Source organism: Tupaia chinensis, unplaced genomic scaffold, assembly GCF_000334495.1.
Source record: "Tupaia chinensis unplaced genomic scaffold, TupChi_1.0 Scaffold000305_1, whole genome shotgun sequence".
Lineage (NCBI taxonomy): Eukaryota > Metazoa > Chordata > Mammalia > Scandentia > Tupaiidae > Tupaia > Tupaia belangeri.
In genome coordinates this window covers 2405896-2418800 of record NW_006159795.1, presented here as the reverse complement: position 1 = coordinate 2418800, position 12905 = coordinate 2405896, and the positions used below count along the sequence as shown (strand labels likewise).

At 40.7% G+C, this 12905-nt stretch overlaps 1 protein-coding gene across 1 annotated transcript in view; it reads left to right on the top strand.

The window, feature by feature from the left end:
• Nucleotides 1-12905, top strand: part of PLCB4 (phospholipase C beta 4) — a 472346-nt gene that overhangs the window by 397848 nt on the left and 61593 nt on the right. The window contains exons 24-26 of the mRNA XM_006150920.2: nt 4655-4757; nt 6212-6376; nt 9834-10038. Coding sequence (XP_006150982.1) covers nt 4655-4757; nt 6212-6376; nt 9834-10038 — 473 coding nt within the window. The remainder of the gene's footprint in view (nt 1-4654; nt 4758-6211; nt 6377-9833; nt 10039-12905) is intronic.

Sequence of the window (12905 nt, the reverse complement as noted above, 5' to 3'; positions counted from 1 at the left end):
TCAGCTCCTTAGTCTCTTCTCAGTACATCCATCCTTGGACTTCCTTCCTTCTCTGTCCTTATAGACTTTAGTTAGAGTAAGACTCCTGCTAAGTTAGTTTAGTGGAAATACCCAGCCCTTCCTATCTGACCACCCTTAATGATCTATCATCCTTGCCTGCCTTTTTTTTTTTTTTTTTTTGGAGAGATTTTCACTGTAGGGCGCGTGCGCTCGCCAGACAGACAGAGAGAGACATAGAGACAGAAAGCGAGAAATCACCCCCCAGGGGGGATGGTCACGCCGCAATCCCCTCTCCTCCATTCTCCTCCCGGGATCTTGGGCACACACGCACTCGCGCCCGGCGTGAGTTTTAAGCCACCGGGTCCGGGACACGAACCGCGGTCGACTACGTGGGAGTCCAGCGACATAGCCATTACGCTAACTGCTGGTTCCCAGCCTGGCCTGCCTTTGACAAGAATCTTTTCAAGTTATTTTAGCCATTTTACTCATTATCTTTGATGTTGCCTCTCAGAAATTTTCCATCCATTGACCCCCACTTATCCCTTTATTATAACCACCCCCCCACCCACTGTTCTTGCCAGAATTAGAACTGAGTCCTTTCATCTGTTGTCCTGGTGACTCTTGAATAAGGTCTGCTGTATCGTCTTCACTAGGTGTTCAGGTACCAGTTGTGAAAGCTCAGTAAGGTTGAATGAGTGAGTATATATGAAAGTTCTTCAGGAACTGCAAATTTCTGTGCAAAGCGAGGTATAAGAAAAGCTTAAGATCTTATGAATGATCCCCCCACACACACACGCACAGACCATGCAAAATGCCATGATTGATCTTTTCAAAGTGAGCCTTTAAAAAGCCTAGGACATGTCTATGTTCACTTTCCAGAACCTTCTGAGTGGCCCAGGGATGCTTAAAGTACTTTCCACATTAACCTCAGTATACCCTAGCAGCCTAGTTTGCTGCAGTGAGGAAACTTGTTTCTGGATAAAAGAGGCCATTTTCCATGAGTCCAGTGTATTACTTTCAGGAGTTCTGCACCATTGTTCACCTGTTTAGGACTCACTTTTGCACCATTGTACATTTTTAAATATTTTCATTTATTTTAAAAATATATTAAGAAACAAGGACGGGGTTGCTGCTTTAGCCAGAATTTTGCACTGATGTATTTGAGGCCAGGTGACCAAAAACCTATGCCCCATTGAAGAGGCTGAAAAATAGACCATGCGGTGGGCAGACCAATGTTGAAGCATTGGCAGTGTTGTGCTATCTGTGTCTTTCCATTTTCCTCATACCTAGAAGCAAAAAGCAAAGACTGTCACTTACAGAAAATAGAAACACTCATCCTCACCTGTACGCTGCTGTACCCTTGATATAGGTACAGGTGGGGCTGGCCTGCCCAGGAGCACATTCGAGCACACAGCCAACCAGGGACTGTGCTTCTCTCACAGTATTGCCCTTGTCATCCACCACCCACCTGTATAGATTTTTGTTTGAGGGGGAGAGATGTTATTTATTTATTTATTTTTTGCTATGGGGTGCATGTGCTCACCAGAGAGATAGAAAGAAATAGAGAGACAGTGAGAAATCACCTCCCGGGGGGGATGCCCACAACATAGTCCCTTCTCCATTCTCCTCTTGGGATTTTGGGCATGCACGCACCTGTGCCCAAAGTGAGTTTCAAGCTGCTGAGTTTCATGATTCAATGATGCATGCTCTATACATAATTCTCAAATGGAATGTGTCTTATAATCAACGGCATCTTGCAATTATAGTCAGCAGCCATTTTGCTTTCTGGTTGGTAGAATAACGGTGTGTTGGACAGCCAATGGCATCTGAAGTGTGATGAAGCAGGATGTATTTCCTTATGATTTCTCTCAGTCCATTTGGACTACTGTAACAAAATACCTTAGACTGGACAATTCATAAATAATACTACTTCTTATTCATTATTCTGGAAGCAAGTCTAAAATCATGTAGCCACCAAGCTTCACAGATGGCACCTTATTCCCATGTCCTCACAGGGTACAGGAAAAACAGGCTTCCTCAATGATGATGTAATACCCTCCCCGAATCCTTACCTCTTAAGATTGTGGCATTGGCAATTATGCTTTAACATATGAATTGGGAAGGGAGTACATAAACATTCATACCATAGCAACCCCCATCTTCTGATTTTAAGGCTCCTGTTCACAGCCTGTCTAAAGGCCTTTCTTCTCTTCTTTTCTTCACTTTCAAAGCCCTACAGAGTCCACAGAAAATCCTTAGATCCATCTCTTCCCATTGACTTTGACCCATGCCTGTGTCTATCACATAGACTTGCCTGCCTGAAACTAGTTCATTTCCTGTACTGCAGAGCACCAGATAGGAAAGACCAGCTATGTAATTTGTGGGGCCCAATGCAAAAGGAAAACAATGAGCTCCTTTCCTCACAAACTATTAAGAATTTTCTTTTTCTTTTTTTTTTTTCCTAGAGGTTTTTACTTTAGGGTGCATGTGCTCTCCAGAAAGACAGAGAGAGACAGAGAGATAGAAAGCGAGAACTCACCCCCAAGGGGGGATGGCCACGCCGCAATCCCTTGTCCTCCATTCTCCCCTCGGGATCTTGGGCACGCACGCACACGCGCCTGGCGTGAGTTTAAGTCACCGGGTCTGGGACTTGAACCGCCGTCAACTACATGGGAGTTCAGCGACATAGCCATTACACTAACTGCTGGTTCCATCACAAACTATTAAGAATTTTAAGACAGTGGCTGCAGAGCATTAAACCAAATGTGAGGCCCTTCTATGTTCTGGCAGCTACATCAGTCACTACACGGGTCACACACCCATGAAGACAGTGCTGGCACCCACCAAGCTCCAGCTCCTCCTCCCTCACAATGTTTGGCGTCCTGAACCTGCTTGGCCCCTGGAACTCTTGAGTGGCAGGGTCCCCCCCCTAGGCTGTCTCTTTCAAGTCAAACTTGCTAAGTTTCCTAAACCAGGCTTACCTGATGGTCCTGTCTAATCTCTATAGGCTCTTATTTTATGCTTCTTATTTATTTTTTTAATTTATTTGTTTATTCCATGGATGAGAGAAACAGAAAAGAGAGGAAGATACAGGACCCCTGACAGGGTCTTGCTGCAGTCCACCTCCAGCTTCAGCCAGTCAGGATCATGGGCACACAAGCACCTAGCATGCTCCAAGGTCTCTAGGTGTGAACCAGTAACCTTCCCAGATATGGTGTGTTCAGGTCATTTTCCCATTTTTAAAAACTGAACTATTTATTCTTTCTGTATTTTAGGTACACACCTTTATAAAAGTTATGATTTGCAAATATTTTCTCTGTCTGTGGCCTGTCTTTTCATTTTCTTGATAGTCCTTTGAAGCACAAAAGTTTTTGTAGTGTCCTTTGAAGTAAAAAAGTTTTTATGAGGATGTTTAATTTATCTAATTTTTTTCTCTTGTCACTATGATTTTGGTATTATGTCTTAAGAATCCATTGCCAAACCCAAGATGATGAAGATTTGCCCTTGTTTTCTTTTAGGAGTAGTATAGATAGTTTTGGCTCTTACATTTACTACTTTGATCTATTTTGAGTGAACTTTTGTATATGGCATGAGGTAAGGGTCCAGTTTTAGTTTTGTGCATGTAGCTATCCAGTTGTCCTAGCATCATTTGTTTAAAAGACTGTTCTTTCTACTGAATGGTCTTGTCATCCTTGTCAAAAATCAGCTGACCATAGATCCATGGGTTTATTTCTAGACTTTTAATGCCGTCTCACTGATTTATATGTCTGTCCTTTTGCCAGTACCAGACTGTTCTGATTACTATTTGTCTTAGGCCATTATTGTGTTGCTAAACAGAAACTCCTGATACGGGGTGATTTCTAGCAAATAAGGTCTATTTAGCTCACAATACCAGTGGCTGGTAAGTCCAAGAGCATGGGCCAGCACCTGGCCAGTTCTAGCCCTACACCACAACATGGCCCACAGGAGCAAGAAGGAAAGCTGGCATGAGCACAGAGAGACAGCATGACTCATGGGCAGCCATCTTACTTTTATAGCAACCCGCTCTCATGGGAACTAATCCATTTCTGCGAAAGCAAGAGCTCTCTCCCTTCCTTCTGAAAGTGGATACTCATCTATTCATGAAGGCAGTAGCTCCATGATCTAAACACCACCCACCAGCTCCTACCCCCTATCCCATCAACTCAAATACATTGAGGAGCAAGCTTCCAGTACATGAACCGCTGAGGGACCTTCACGGGTATTTTTCATATTTTGACAATTAGAACTAATGGGGAGTATTTTTCATATTTTGATAATTAGTACTAATGTAATTTGTTTTTATTGCTACTATTTATAGTTTATATTATGCATTATAAGAAACATATCTAAAGGGGACTGTGACCTAAGAAAGTTCAAGATAAGATGGGAGTATCAGAAAGCTCTGGTTTCACTGAGCCTGTAACTTAACAGACTATTCTTTCTTTGATGCTCTTTCCTGTTATCCAAAAGGACAGACACATTCTCTTTAATCCTTAGGACTGTCTGCCTAGAGGCCTAGCTCCTAAGTTACAGATGGGAACAGGTGGTGTTCAGTGTTTAAAATAGTGAGTGTTTTAGTCTTTCAAAAGCTACTAGTACAATAATCTCCTTCTATGCTTCTGCGCCCTACCAGGTACCTTCTTAAACCAGATTTCATGAGACGACCAGATAGAACCTTTGATCCCTTTTCTGAAACTCCTGTTGACGGAGTTATTGCAGCCACTTGTTCAGTACAGGTAAGGCCTCTGCTTGTCACAGAGTAATGGAAATATGTATGCCAATGGTCCCGAAAGGAAATCACAATTATACTAGTTCATGTCAAGTTGCAAGATTTGTGTGTTGCTCTCAAATTTGACTTAATTTTTGACTAAATTTGACAAATTTGACTAAATTTCCCCTTTTCTTCTTATGAGACACAGTTTTTCTTTTTAAATTTAATTTTATAATTTATTATTTTGGACATCCTTATGGCATACAATGTGATTTTTCAAAGCATGCATGCAGTTTGTGATAATCAAGATTACCATATGCCTAATTTTTTTTTTTTTCTGGAGAGGTTTTCGCTATAGGGCGCGCGTGCTCGCCAGACAGACAGAGACAGACAGAGAGACAGAAACTGAGAAATCGCCCTCCAGGGGGGATGGCCACGCCGCAATCCCTTTTCCTCCATTCTCCTCTCGGGATCTTGGGCATGCACGCACACGCACCCGGCATGAGTTTTAAGCCACCGGGTCCGGGACATGAACCGCGGTCGACTACGTGGGAGTCCAGCGACATAGCATTACGCTAACTGCTGGTCCCCAGTCAGTAGCCAATTCTGTATAGGGATGAAGAGAAGGATCAATTGCAGAAGAACACAAAGAAACTTCTGGGATGATGGACATGTTTGTTTTCTTAGTTATGATGATAGGGTCACAGATATAATCACATGTCCAAACTGATCTAATTGTGTACCTTTAATATGTATATATTATTAAATGTCATGTCAATCATATCTTTAAAATCTATTTGAAACTTATTAATGATTGTATAATATGAAAAAAAAAACTATTGGGTCCTCAGAAAGGTCATGATGCATTTTTGCATAGGAAATACATCATCACTTTTCTGACGACCCAATAATAAATGGCTGTAGCTATTTGGAAAGTAAATGAAAAATAGTCTCTCCATTGCTTTTTAGTAGAAAGACTTTAAATATATAACATTGTCACAGTTGACCCATGTCAATATCAGTAACAAATGACATGCAAATTCTAGGATTGTTCTTTTTGTAAATAAATATCACTTTTCAAATCTTTTTAAACAATTCATAATAAATATAGCATGATAGGATTTTCAGATATATGAAGGGATCTTAGAAAACATCTAATGCACCACATCATTCCATAGGGTTGGACACAGGTGAAATGAACATGCTTGGAAACTATTTCTTTGTATTATATGATTCATGTATATTTTCCTCTTTCTTTTTCTCAACTGTTCTAAAATGAGAACCTTTGCTTAGAACCATTTTTACTGCTTATAATAGTTGTTTAATAATGCTTTTGTTTCATAAGGAATGAATATATTATTTTCATAGATAATTTAAATTCTCTGAAATAAACAAAATTTTTTACTTCCTGATCCTTCTTTGTTACTGATGACTACACAGAGTTAATTTTTCTCTTGTTGTATTTCTGTGATACCGCAGGTCATATCAGGACAGTTCTTATCAGATAAGAAAATCGGCACTTACGTAGAAGTGGATATGTACGGGTTACCCACCGACACTATACGTAAAGAATTCCGAACTCGCATGGTCATGAACAATGGACTCAACCCGGTGTACAATGAAGAATCATTTGTATTTCGGAAGGTAGGGCATTATCAGAGTCAAAGTCACGTTTGTCAAAGTCACTCTAGTAAATTGGGGAGCTGTGTTTGAATACATAGGTACTACATAACATAGGGGCAAGTCATTTAACCCACAATGCCTTCTCGTTCCATTTGTCCAATGGATTTCTTCTGCACCTGCCATATGCTTGTTTCTCTTTGGCTCTGCCTTTCTTTTGATTCTCCTCTCCTCCTTGAGGACTCTCACCTTCTGTATGTGTCAATGCCCAGGCTGCAGATTTGTAATACACTTAAAATATGTCCTCCCTGGTGGAACCATCATGCATTGGAGAGTTCTTCTCTGTCCTGGTGGTAGATGATAATTTGAACTGTTCTTTTAGCCAAGAAATCAGTAAGATGCTGCACCCAAGATAAAGGTCAATAAATGCCACTATGCGAATCAGTGGGTATGACTCTGTCTCTCCAGAAAGGGCAATTCATTCCTTCTCACAGGCTCTGTGCTTCGCGAGCTGTTTTATTTTTCTCTCCCAATACTGTCTGTTCAATTTTAAGAACAATCACAGTCACTTTGTTGTAATATTCAGGTTTTAATCTCTTCACCATTTTTCCCCTTTGTTTCTCTATCTCAATTGATAACGAGTTGAAAAGTCCATGCATTGGCAACGCTGTCTCAATGAATGTCCATTTTTCTCTGCTCTCTGTTTTCCTGACCAAAATGATTTAATTTTTTCTTTTTGATATATGGTGCCTGTGCTCTTCAGAGAGAGACAGAGGGAAAGTGAGAGATCATCTCCCCCTCCAGGGGAAATGGCCACATTGCAGTCTCTTTTCTGCCATTCTTCTCTTAGGATTTTGGGCATGCACACACATGTGCCTGGTGTGTTTTTCCAGCTGCCAAATCTGGGATTCTCATCAGGCAGAGACTATGTAAGATCCAGCTCCCTTAACCTCCATGCCATCTGCTGGCCCATGCTTCTTCTTTAAACACTGGTTTTCTAGGTAGTTCTGCTCCATTTGTCCTAGAGGACTCCTAAAGTTTCATGAAAAAATGGAATTAATGTATGAGATTTAGAGCAAAAAAAATTGACATTCATGCATATTTTTTTCATGCTATGCATTATCTGTGGACTTTTGGAAGACCTCTTGTGTAACATGCAAAAAAGACTTCTTGTTTTAACAAAATAGGTGTTTTCCATTTCAGAATAGAACAACTGGCTTACAGAAGCCATATTAGAGAGCAATGTAGGTTTGATAAGATAGGCCATGTTGAATTTTGGGTTCACTCTGTGATGTGAAAACCATGACCTGTGCAACTCCCATTGTTGCCATTTCTACTTCTGTCAAACTATGATATAAATTGAATACACAGCTGTACTTTTTCTTTTTTTTCCTGTGTTTCCAATGTGTTATAGCTGAATCTGTTGCCAGGAAGGATACTGTTCGGGAGCATAGTGAATAATCCCTAGGCACATTTTCAGAAATTTAGAAAGTTGATTGAGGCATTTTTTTGTTTTTGACAAAACAAGAAAATATCAGACTTGGTTTATGTATGGTACTTCTGGTCCCAGAAATAAGATACCAATTATGGATCCTCCCTTGTTCTTAAGAAGTTAATTTCCCTTTCGTCATTATTGTTTATTTTCTTTCATGTTGTTATTATTGGCTTTGAATTTTGCACTAATTTTACAGGCAGGAGTAGCAAGCCCAACTTCCCACTTACTACCTGAGGCACAAGAGTGAAAGATGTTGGCTGAATTTTAGCTTGATTTCTCCTCTTCGTTTCCATGAAGTTGCAATTAAATTATAACCTCTATGGGAGCCAGCAGGTGACATAGTGGTTAAGGCGCTAGATTCCCACATGGCTGACTGCAGTTTGAGTCGCAGACCCCTCTTAAAACTCATGCCAGGCATGTGTGTATGCATGCCCAAAATTGCAGGAGGGAAATGGAGAAGGCATTGCAACATGGGCATTCCCTTGGGTAGGGGAGGGGAGCTGTGATTTCTCACTTTCTCTCTCTCTGTCTCTCTCGTGGGTACATGTGCCTTATAGCAAAAATCTCTCTAAAAGGAAAAAAAAATATATTACTTCCAACTGTAAATAGGCAACCAGTTCATTGTCCAGCTTTATCTATGGTGTTCAGACCATTCAGGATGTCCTGGTTGCTTATAGACAATGAAAAGCCATTCCTATTAAAACACGTTGGGTTGGGGCCAGCAGGTGGCGTAGTGGTTAAAGGAGCTGGACTCCCACATGGCTGACCACATTTTTGAGTCCTGAACCTGGCTGCTTGCTTTCTCACTTTCCCTCTCACTCACTCTAACTATTACTTTTCTCTGTCCCTCTCTGGTCAAATTAAAATAAGTAAGTAAATAAATAAATAAAGTTGAATAAAATAATTCTTTAAAAATAATTTAAAAATATAAAAGACTATAATGCTTCTCTTTAAAACACACACACACACACACACACACACACACACACACGTCAGGTTTTTTTGTGTGTGTCATGTTACTATTTTAATCTGAATAAGGAATCAATCATTTAATTTTGGATTTTATGTCCATTTATTCAATTTTGGGATGGCAAGAGTAGCTGTCTTAGAATCAATGCACATTAATATTTCTAAATTTCCCATTTTTACTCTTATTTAATATCCCAAATCTGTTTAAAACTGAGAAATGCAAGAAAAAAGGAGGACCAAGTCTATATATAAGTTTTCTTATAAATGAAGCATTTCTCCAAAGATACTTTCCATATTCTTAAAAACAGGCAGAGCTAGATGTCAGAAAGTGCCGGGACAGTAGACGGATCACAGGATTTGAAATCAAGAGCCTTAATTCCCAGGCCCCACTGTGAAACTGACAAGCTCTGAGACTCAGGAAAGTCATTTTATTTTTAAGGGTCTCCTTTTTCTCAACCTGCTATAGAAGTAGGGATAGAAAAAGATAAAAAGGGTTGGCAGCATAATCTTTAACATGTATTCTGTCTAACATTTTTGATGAGAGGATTCCGGGGAAACCTGCTCTAATAGCCTGTGGATTTTTTTTTTTTTTTTAGTAAGAGTTTTGCTATAGGGCACATATGTTTACTAAAGAGACAGAGAGACAGAGAATGAGAAATCATCCTGCAGTGGGAATGGCCACACTACAATTACTTCTCCATTCTCTTCCCAGGATCACGGGCACGCACACACATGTGGCCAGCGTGACTTTGAAGCCACCGGGTCCAGGATGTGAACTGTAGTTGGCCATTTGGAAGTCCAGCCACATAACCACTGTGCCATCTGCTGATCCCTCTGATTGCCTTTTTCAGTACCTTGGGCATTGTAGTTTGTCACAGTTCGCTTTAGAATGCAAATTGATCACAGATTTACTTCCCCCATAAAGGAGCATTTGGGAGCACTACAGACGGGTCAGGATTCCAGATCTTGGGAGCTGCGTTACAAAAATCAATGAAAAGTCCTGCTCTTTGTTTGCAGGTGATCCTGCCTGACCTGGCTGTCTTGAGAATAGCAGTGTACGATGACAACAACAAGCTGATTGGCCAGAGGATCCTGCCACTGGATGGCCTCCAAGCAGGCTATCGGCACATTTCCCTTCGAAATGAGGGAAACAAACCATTATCACTGCCAACAATTTTCTGCAATATCGTTCTTAAAACATACGTGCCTGATGGATTTGGAGGTAAGATAAATATTTGGGTACAGAATGGTATATAGATGAGGTCCTAAATTACAAGATGACAAAGCATTTTGCCCAACCTTAAGAAAAATATTGATGTCCATTATGACCAGTGCTGCCAACTTAGGTAGCCTTGAAGAAATCGAGGATAAATGATAACCTCAGGTTTCACAGTAAGAAATGAAAGGGAAGGGGCCAGTGTGTGGTGTGATGGTTAAAGCGTTAGACTCCTGCATGGTTGACCACTGTTCGAGTTCCAAACCTGGCTGCTTGCTTTCTCACTTTCTCTCTCTCTCTGGTGAACACATATGCCTTGTAGCAAATTTATAATAATAATTAACAAAATTTAAAAATAAATACATTTTTAAAAAGGGTAGAATGGCTCCTTGGTGCAGTGATAATGCGCAACTCAAGAATGTCTGGATCCCATATGGGAACCATGGTTTGAGTTCTCAGCCCAGTCAGCCTGAACCAACCCAGGCACCCATACAAATGGGCAGGAGCAAGAGGATCACAGCATAACCAGAGTCCATGGAAAGTGCTCATCTCTCTCTCTGTCTTTTAGCCTCTCATTTTCACTCTCATATGTACCTCCATGTACTAGAGTATCAACATGTTTTTCCAAGTTCATAAGACAATTCAATTTTATAAAAATTCTGGGGCCAACAGATGGTGAGGTGGTTGAGGCACTGCACTCCCACATGGGAGACCATAGTTTGAGTCCCAGACCTGACATCTTGCTTTCTCACTCTCCCTTTCTCTCTCTTTCTCTGGTTGAATTAAAAATAATAATAACAAATAAAATTAAGTAAATAAATAATTCTTTAAAAAAAAAAAAAAGCCCAGTCATCAGTCCACACTAGCTTTACAAAGGTAATCAATGGAAGAAATAAAAGAGTCACCCCCAACAGTCTTTATACTGCAGTCTACCCCCAGCTTCATCCAGCCCCAGTGTGTTGAGGGAGGTTTCTGGGCCTGAACTCAGAACCTTCCCATTTAGATCAGCCTTGGAGAGCATTGCATTAGCACCATACCACTAGTTACCCCTCAAGTCATAGTATTTTCCTCACACTCCAACATTAACTTTGTATAGCCCCCAGTGAAGTCAAGAGCATTAAAAGAAAGCAATGATTCTCTATTCTCAGTTTCTTGACCCATAAGAAACATTATAGCAGATTGACTACCTCAAATCAGCCAAGAGTTCAAATCCTAACTCTCCACTGCTGGCCTGTGACACCTATAAAATGAAGATAATAAAACTACCTCTCTCCTAGCACTCTTAGGAAGTGCTTACCTCTATAGTACACAACAGTCAGGCTCAAAAATGTGCATGTATGTAAGCATGTGTGTTTACTTGTATATACAGATAACATGCCTATACCATACTGGAACACATCACTATTTTGTTTGGGGAATAGGAGTTATTTTATTCTTTCTCTTTAGTAACGCATGCTTCTCCGGAAGGCAGATTTTCTGCAACTAATTCTCAATTGGTGGAAGGTTCAAAAAGTAAATTAAGTCATGAGGCACTGGAATTCCACTTAGTCAACCACAGTTCAAGTCACCACAGTTCAAGTCCTGGACCTGATGGCTTAAAACTCTTGCCAAGCGTGTGTGCATGCATGCCCAAAATCCCAAGAGAGGAATGGAGGAGAAGGGATTGCAGTGTGGCCATCCCCCTGGGTGGTGATTTCTCACCGCTTCCTGTCTCTCTGTTACTCTCTGTCTCTCGAGCGAGCACACCTACCCTATAGCAAAAATCTCTCTCTCAAAAAAGTAAATTAAATTGTGAAGAATTTCATAGTCACCGAATCTATAATAGGAACTTCTTTCCTTTCCTTCCCATCTTTCATAAAAGAGGAGGAAAAGTAGAAGCTACAACATACAGTAACAGATATGAGACCCATCAAAGAGGCCTGGGGGGAGAAGATTCAGTGGGGCTGGGTGAGCCAGGCAGAGAAGGAGAGAGGAGAGCCATGGTGGATGTTTCAGACCCATGACTCATGGCAGCTCATGGAAGACCCCAGAAACCTGCCTGCGTTGCAGCATGAGGCACCAGCAGGTGACTGTTAATGTTCCACATTCAAGGGGGTCTTCAGAATGTGAAACAATCATGCCTGGGTTTCAATTTTGTTTGCGTCAAAATAAACTTGTACTTTAATTCCTTTCCTGTGCCATTTTTGAAATTCCCTTGTACTTGAGCTTCGAAAGCAAGGACATGTGGAATACCTAATGCATTTTAGAAATTGACGTATAGATCCTCATCATGGATGATTTCAAAATTTTCCCTCTGCATGGGTTAAATCTCAAGTGAAACTCTGACTCGTTCTCGGGAAATGAGCCATTTAAATAGAAAAGAGAAAAAGATTGTTTTGTTTTCACATTGTGCCAGACACTTTACTAAAGAGTGCAAAAATGGGAAGCTGTTTAGAATAAATGTGGGCAATAAGCAGCAGTATGCTGAAGAAGTGTCTGTATTTATAACCTGCCTTATTACCAATGTCAGTATTTAAGTATTAATCCATGTTATCTTGTTAATAATAGTCATATAAGTATTCTTTCCAAAGTCATTGTGGCCACTTGCTTTTCCTCAAAATTTTTTTTTTTATTTTCTACCTTAATTCACTATACACCATCACAACACACCAATGAATTTTCCATCCAAAATACACTGTGCACTGGTTCAATCAAGCACATCATCATACATGTTCTCAGCAAGTAATTTTCTAATTCTTACATCCTGCATACCTTGCCCTTTGTCTTGCCATCCCTGATTCCCCATCCCCACCCTCTGCCATGTCCCATCTTCCTCCTCCATTGTCCCTGACATCCATGATTGCCCTCCATGCCTTCCACTCCCCCCCCCTCAC